At 41.3% G+C, this 8,472-nt stretch overlaps 1 protein-coding gene across 1 annotated transcript; it reads right to left on the bottom strand.

Annotated features, from left to right (window-relative positions):
* Positions 1-4,598: 4,598 nt before the first annotated feature.
* Positions 4,599-8,213, bottom strand: LOC145793124 (uncharacterized). Its single transcript, XM_082875735.1, has 2 exons — positions 4,962-8,213; positions 4,599-4,875 (listed from the first exon to the last, which is right to left on the bottom strand). Exon 1 carries the CDS (start codon positions 7,123-7,125, stop codon positions 5,470-5,472), a length of 1,656 nt encoding a protein of 551 aa, XP_082731861.1. The 5' UTR covers positions 7,126-8,213; the 3' UTR covers positions 4,599-4,875; positions 4,962-5,469.
* Between the last annotated feature and the right edge of the window lie 259 nt (positions 8,214-8,472).

The raw sequence follows: 8,472 nt of genomic DNA, 5'->3' as shown, positions 1-8,472 counted from the left end.
ATGATGCCTGGTTATAGGCAAAGAGAGGAATCACCAGAAGCCAAGTCCTTGGCTTTGATCAAGTTTTCAGCATTGGACATAAAAGCAATAGTCCAGAAAGTTCAGGAGCAAGAGAGAGAGGCCATGATAATTGGCTGCAAACAGCAGCAGCAACAGGCTAGAGTCTTGACTCTTGGTAAGTACTGTGCCTTGGACATTGAAACAAAAGTCCAAGAAATACAGGAAGAGGAAGCCTTGTGGACAGATTTTGTCTATGAGGAGGAGGGCAGAGATATTGAACTGAAGAACTTAGGGGCAGAACCAAGCTCGAAGATCACTTCAAAGGCAGCAGAAACTAGAGGGAGTTCTCATGCACAAGATCCTTTAGAAGAAGTAAATCTAGGGGAAGGTTCTGTACAACAGCCCACTTATGTAAGTGCTTGTTTGAATGATCTGGACAGAAACCAGCTTTTGGTTGTTCTGAAGAAATACAAAGATTGCTTTGCATGGTCTTATAATGAACTACCAGGATTGGACAGGTCATTAGTGGAACATAGGCTCCCTATGAAGCCTAATTTCAGGCCCTATAAGCAGAGACCAAGAAGGATGAGTCCAGAAGTAATTCAGAAGGTCAAGGAAGAGATCCTTAGACTCCTCAAGGCAGGTTTTATTAGAACAGCCAGGTATGTTGAGTGGCTATCTAATATTGTGCCTGTAGTCAAGAAGAATGGCAAAATGAGGGTATGTATCGATTTCAGAAATTTAAATCTAGCAACTCCCAAAGATGAGTACCCTATGCCTATAGTGGACTTGCTGGTAGATAGTTCAGCAGGTCACCAAGTCTTGTCAATGATGGATGGGCATTCCGGCTACAACCAAATATGCATTGCAGAGGAAGATATCCACAAGACAGCGTTCAGATGTCCTGGGAATATTGGCACCTTTGAGTGGGTTAAAATGCCATTTGGTCTAAAGAATGCTGGAGCTACATACCAAAGAGCCATGAACACTATCTTTCATGATCTTATTGGAGGATATCTGGAATGTTATATTGATGATATTGTAGTTAAATCCCAATCCATGAAAGAGCACCTGTTTCACTTAGAAGCAGCTTTTGAAAGGATGAGGAAGTTCAAGTTAAAGCTCAATCCTCTTAAATGTGCTTTTGGGGTATCATCTGGAAATTTCTTGGGCTATGTTGTTCACAAGAAAGGAATACAGATTGATCAGAATAAAGCCAAAGCAATCATCGAAGCCAAACCCCCATCAAGTAAGAAAGAATTACAAAGGTTCCTTGGGCAGGTTAACTTTCTTCGAAGGTTCATTTCTAACACTGCAGGGAAAACTAAAATATTTTCTTCCTTGTTAAGGCTGAAAGATGAAGAGGAATTTGTGTGGACAGCAGAGCATCAGATTGCTTTCGAAGGTATCAAGGCCTATTTGGCTAAACCTCCAGTGCTGATGCCACCAAAGGGGAACAAGCCCTTGAAGTTATACATAGCTGCAGCAGAGGATTCATTGGGAGCTTTCTTAGCCCAAGATAATGAAGAAGGCAAGGAGCAAGCTATTTATTACCTTAGTAGGTTTTTAAGTTCGTGTGAATGTAAATACTCAGCTGTTGAAAAGCTGTGTCTTGCTTTGTATTTTGCTGCAATAAAATTAAGATATTATCTTTTGCCTACAACTGTCTTGGTAATTGCAACCACAGATTTGGTTAAATATATGTTATCTAGACCAATGTTGAGGGGAAGAATTGGCAAATGGATACTTGCCTTATCAGAATTTCATCTAGAATATGTCCCTCAAAGGGCAGTAAAAGGGCAGGTTTTAGCCAATTTCTTGGCAGACCATCCATCTCAAACTGAGAACCAGGAGATCATGGAACTTGGTATGACCAGTGTTGAGCCATGGCAAATGTGGTTCGATGGGTCGAAAGCAAATGGGTTAATTGGAATTGGTATTGTAATCAAGTCTCCACAGGGGACAGAAACTACCCATGGTTTTAGAGTGGATGAAGCTACCTGTTCCAATAACCAGGCTGAATATGAAGCCTTAATTGTGGGACTAGAGATTCTTATTGGATTACAAGTACATGCAGTTGACATATTTGGGGATTCTCAATTGGTGATTAACCAAGTGAAAGGAATTTTCAAGTGTCAAAGCATAAGTATCTTGCCATATTATGTTGTTGCATTACATTTGCTTTCTCAGTTTCAAATAGCAAATGTAACCCATGTTCCAAGATTCTTGAACAATAGAGCCAATGATGTGGCTCAAAAGGCTTCGAACTTCAAGAGAAGGGATAATACCCAAAGGGACATAAGCCAAACAACATATCAGAGATTAATTCAACCTTTGAATAAAAGGAATGTGATCTTGGAAGTCAATCATAATGACTTACAAGAACAAGATTGGAGGCATCCAATAATGCAGTACTTGGCTGGTCCATCTTCGAAGGCCAGTAGAAAAGTTAAATTGCAGTCTATGCAATATATGATATATGGTAATGCTCTCTACAAAAGGGGGGGAGATGGCTTATTGTTGGAATGTCTAGGCCCTAAAGAAGCATTAACAGCCATGGCTGAGGTTCATGAAGGCATCTGTGGTGCTCATCAACCTGGTGTAAAAATGAGATGGTTGCTTCGAAGGCATTCCTATTATTGGCCAACCATTCTTAAAGACTGCATAGAATATGCAAAGGGGTGTCAGGCATGTCAAAAGCATGGCACAATAAGGCACGTGCCCATAACTGACCTACATGCAGTAGTAAAGCCTTGGCCATTCAGAGGGTGGGCCATGGATATGATGGGAAAAATACACCCACCTTCTTCGAAACATCATTGTTTCATTCTAGTGGCTACTGACTACTTCACTAAATGGGTCGAAGCTAAGCCATACAAGGCTGTAGACCAAACAGAGGTTATTGGTTTTATTAAAGATTTGATCCATAGATTTGGAATCCCGCAAACCATAACAGTTGATAATGGAACTGTGTTTGATGGGAAGATGGTGAAGGCTTTTGCGGCAGAATTTGGAATTAGCCTTGTTAATTCCACACCCTATTATGCACAAGCTAATGGTCAAGCTGAGTCATCCAATAAGTCCTTGAAAAAAGGAATACAAAAGGTTGTGGATGACAATCCCAGGGATTGGCATAACCTATTGTTGGATGTTCTGTGGGCATATAGAACCTCACCGAGGTCAAGCACAGGGGTCACTCCTTATGCCTTGGTGTATGGACATGACGCAGTCTTACCAGTGGAGATTAATGTCAAATCTTTGAGAGTAAGATGTCAAGATCAATTGAATCCTGAACAATACCATCAAAGTATGTGCTTAGAATTAGAAGGCATAGATGAAGCCAGAATTTTGGCATTAAATAGCATTCTTTTCCAAAAGAAGAAAGCAGCCGAGAATTATAATAAGAAAGTCAAACACATTGGCTTTGATGAAGGTGATTTGGTATGGAAGACAATACTCCCAATTGGGATTAAAAGCCATAAGTTTGGCAAATGGTCACCTAATTGGGAAGGTCCATATCAAATTCATAGGGTTCTGCCTTTCGGAGCATACCATTTAAGAAATTTGAATGGTTATGTACATCCCAAAAAGATTAATGGCAGATATCTAAAACCTTATTTTCCAACTGTTTGGGAGACACAAGGGATAGAGTAAACACCATATGCAAAAACACAAAGCTTGTTCAAATTATATTCAAAATAGTGTGCTTTCATAAAGAATCAAGTACATTATGCCACAAGTTGGCCCAAAAATCATTACAATGCTTTAATTGTTTTTGTACAATAGCTTTCCTATTACTAAGGGAAGGAAATAATTGAATAGCTGCAGCCATGTTTTCTTTTCGATCAGCCAGTCCTTGATTGGTGATGTGCAATTTCTTATCAGTTCGAACCAAGGCTTGGTTTACTGCAGCTAACTCCTCTTCGAGCTGAGCTTTCTTCTCCAGAAGTTGGACTCGAAAGTGGGAGGCAGAAGAGTGTTGTTCTTTCAGAGTTGATACTTCAGTATGCACCTGAGAAACAAAACTCTGGTCCTTAACCAGCTTATCATCCGCAGCTTTAGCAGCATGGCAAATGTTGAGATAGAAATCAATAGTAGCTGCAGCCTGAGATAGATGACTTGAAACACTCATGGCAGACTGCTCAGCAATGTTACAGCATTGAAGGAACCCGTTCCTGATGATAGGCCTTTGTAGAGCCTCGAAGGGGATCCTCGAAAAGGAAGTCAACAGTTGCAAGCATGTGTCCAAATCTACTAAAGGTACAAAAGGCTTGTTGCTGGAGGAAGGAGAACTCTCGAAGATTTCCAAAAGGGAGTTAGCCAAGGCTAATGGCTCAGCTTCAGTAGTAGAAGTAGGAGAGGTAGAAGGAATGTCAAAAAGACTAGCTAGTCTTTCTTCAAAAATGTCTACCTCATCCCTTGACATGAAGGGCATAGAGAGTGTTGTGGTGGAAGACACAAAGGGCTGCATAGGGATGGGAGAAACAGATGGAGCATCTTTGGCAGCCTCTATGGTCTTGGCCACCAGCAAATCAAGTGAGGAAGGGCTGGAAGTAGGCATTGGTGATGAGTCATGAATTGGAAAATTATCGGCATCCCCTAAAGGAGAATCAACTGCCATGCGAGATGAAGTAGCAGTAGGAGGAAGAGTGAGGATCGAAGAAACAAACTGAGGCAGATCAAGAGTCAAGAAAGGGAGGTATGGCTCTAAGCCAAGGAAAAGAGATGCAGGGATACTCGGCCTCGGTAAAGACGTATCGAATATAGGCTTAGGAAGTGGGAGCGTGATTTGAATGGTTTTCACGCGTTGCATCTGATCAACTTCGACTGAAATTGGGGAAGTTTCCGTTGGGAAGATTAATGCAGTGGTCGTTGCTGTAAAAAGAAGAAAATGTGAGGTAATGTCAAGTCTTAGTCTTGAAAAGTCGACAAGAAAAGAATAAAGGCATGCAGAAACTTACTTGTCCCAAGGAATTGTTGCTGCTGCCTCTCCTCAGCTCTTTCAAGAACAACTATGGCTTTGGGATATTCTTGTTCTACAACCTCATGGATGGGATCTTCAAACGAGCTGGTAGCTAGAACAGTGATCTTCCTCCTCTTTTTTATTACTTGAGCAATTGTCTCGGAATCAGAATCTTCGGTAAAATCGGAAGGAGAAACGGTAATTTTTCTTCTCCTTTTCCTTTGAGTTGGAATCATTCGCTCCTCCATTGTCTTCTCGACCTTTTTAGGTTGGGGTCCAGACTCTTCAAAAGTGAGCTTCTCCTCTTCTTCCCTAGCGGCTATCCCCTCTTGAGCCAATTGAGGGTCTCTTTTGTTTCTTTTCAAGGGAGACTCCTGTTCTTGATCATTTTCTTCTTCCTCCATCTCTGGAAGTTCAGTTTTTTCCCTTTCTAGCTCAAAGAGTCTCTTCTTCTTTTGTTGTTGACCACCTTCATAAAAGAAGGATTAGAGATAAGATAGCAAGCATTATATGAAGAGGTTAGAGAAAAGGAGAAAGGGGTACATACTTCGAGTGACCCTGGGAGGAATTGAAGCAGCAGAAGTAAACTGAGTTGTAGCAGTTACTGTAATTGGAATAGTGGAAGAAATGACAGTCTCAGCTTCTTTGGGCTTGGGCACATCCAGCACCTCCAATAGGTTTTGAGAGGAGATGGCCAAATAAACTTCCATGTTGCTCACCCACCAATTTTGATATCTCTTCAATGCAGTACCATGAGGGGAGAAAGGGATGAACTCAAAACTGGCCAAATCATCCATAAACTTGAAGGTTGCCTCTTCTAATCTCGATTTTCGAACCTTCAAATCCCTCTTAGTAAGACTCAGATTGGTGTTGCTGCAAAGAGGTATTGGAACTCCTTGTGTGAGGCCAAATTGTCTAGCAAATTGAGCAGGACAATAAGGCTCAGCTATGCATTTATAGGCTCTGGGGTTGGTGGTCCCAATAAACAGTTCCCTAGGGATCAGTAGGGAAGCCCACATATCTTTATGAATAGGCAAAGCACAGAGCCTATCACTAAGGAAGTGATTTAACCAGGTTGGACCTATGCTAGCTTCGAAGGGACGGAAACGATGATCAGGAAGAGCAGCTGGTAGTTGATGAAAGAAGGAGAAATAAAAGGCAAAAGTAGCTGGATAAAGTGAAGCATTGGCCAGTTTTATGCCATGAGTGAGGGAGTGTAGCCCAGAAAATTTAAGACATTTGGATTGTAGTTCAGAAAAATAGGCAAAGAGCCAAAGCTGAAGAATCCAAAATGGTCCCCCTTGATTGGCATCTAGGGGTTTCTCACAAAAGAGGGAACAAACTCTATATACATGACCCAGAATGTATGGGGCTAAGGCTATTCTTTTCTGCAAAACCAAGGCTTTGGCAAGAGGAGCAAATTCGAGCATGATTCTTTGGGAGGAGGTGCAGAAAAGAAATTTGCAAAGCCAATATAATAAAAAGGAAAAGAATTCCCTATCAGTTACTGGACCCATTCTTTTGTTCTCGACTCTAACAAAATCACTGTAAGATACATTAAGAGAGGGGAGGGAGAAAGGGACTACTAAGTCAGGAAAATCTGGTGTGATGGGGGTACCAATGGGGGATACTCCTAATAGGTGGCAAATATCAAGAACAGTGGGAGCCATCATCCCACACCTAAACTGAAAGAAATTGAAAATAGGGTTCCAGAAACATAAAGCAGCGGGGATTAGAAAAGGGTCTTCTGGGATAGTTACCCTAGATAGTCGAAGAGCATCAAGAAGGCAGAGTTCTTGAAGGTCCAATGTCCTAGCAGGGACAACTCGGTCGTACCATTCTTGCCACTCTGGTCTCATCGTGGGCCAGCATCGGTGAGGACGATTGACTTTCCAGCCTTGCCAGTCGAGACCACCTTCATACAGAAGGCATTGATTCTCCAAGCGAGGATATAGGGCGGGAAGCTCGGAAGGGATCTCCTTGAAAATAGGTCCTAGCACGTACTCTCGCTGCACATGGCGACGAGGGATAAAGAAACGCCCATCGATAGCACTTTTCTCATCACCCTTGTATTTCTCACATTCAGCATCAATAAGCCGCTTCAAAGCCACAGATGAGCTTACGCGCTCTATGGTCGGAACTTTTGATGGGGAAGAAGCCATTGATCGTGGGTTTTCGGAAAATATAGAAGGGAGTAGAGAGAAATGGAAATCCAAAGGGGATTTGAATGTGTAAGCAATTCCGGGGCACAGAGTGAAAAGGTTTTAAATAACTTTTGTGTGCGGGGATACATCTCGTAAGTCATTAAGTACTAAAACGTGCGAAAACAAGGAATCTTTTTCAACATCGATAATTTCTGGAGGGAAAAGCACATTGATGCCAGCTTCGAAGCCACATTTTTGCGCTAAAATTTCAAACAAAAACGGCTTCGAAATGCAGGAGCCGACTTCGAAGCATACTGCATGCTTAAAAATGTCTGAATATTCAAAGTATTGGTCTACTTCAAAAAATCTAAAGACCTGTTCGAAGTGATAACATTCGAAGCAAGCCCTAGAACTCTTTAAGGAAAAAAGGGCATTGTTCGGAACATCCAAACCAGTTATTGGTTTGAGCAAGAAGGAATTACCATAGTTTGCCCTTCGAAGCCAAAAGAGATCAGTTTCAAATTGATTGGCTATATCAACTATGACCATATATTGGTTACAGTTAATATAAAGTCATTAAAATCAAAGTACTAAAATGATATCTGCCAGAATTGTCAATTTTACTCCATGAATTGGAAGAAGACATGATTGGTTCTTTTAGTACTTCATTAAACAGTTGATTCGAAGTATGAAATTGTTCAATTCAAAGTTATGAGTTAGCTTTTAGAGATAAAAGGAAACAGAGTCAAACAGTGTTAAGTACAGAAAGACTTTGTTTATTACATTAAGTAACTCTATCTCGGTACAAATTCAAGCTCATAAAAATAAGGAATAGAATAAATAACAAGGTCATGAAATTTTGTCCAGCAATGGTCAATAAATTTCTGTTCTTTCTTTATTATTTCTTCTATTTCTTCTAAAGTCGATTGCATAAGCTGATGAGCCCTCACTTCATAATAGAGTTCTTCAGCCTTTGCTTCGAAGGCCTCTTCCCTCGATTTTTGTTCCAAGTCATCCATAACCAAACCATCCCAGTACGTAGAATCTTTATTCCTGAAGTCATCGAGCTCTTCGATGAGATTCTCTGCTTCATATTGGGCATGAATTCGGAGAGATAAAAGTTCATCCAGATTTGGGATGGTGATCTTAGAATTCTGATGCCAGTAGAGGAGCACTGGGAGTTGGTCCAAAAACAAATGGAGCTCTGCTTGAGCAAGAGGGTTGAGGACATGACCCCTAGTGAGGATATCACAAGCCCATTGGAAATTCTTAAGAGGAATATCATCCTCAAGAACATTGAAGGGCAGGTGGGAGAAAGCCGCAAGCAAAAGTTGAGCTTGCTTTCGCTCGGCTGGAGAAGGGGGT

The sequence above is a fragment of the Camellia sinensis genome, chromosome 6 (assembly GCF_055761805.1).
Source record: "Camellia sinensis isolate YWXY chromosome 6, ASM5576180v1, whole genome shotgun sequence".
NCBI lineage: Eukaryota > Viridiplantae > Streptophyta > Magnoliopsida > Ericales > Theaceae > Camellia > Camellia sinensis.
Note: the sequence above shows the minus strand (reverse complement) of the source record. Positions and strands in the feature narration are given on the sequence as shown.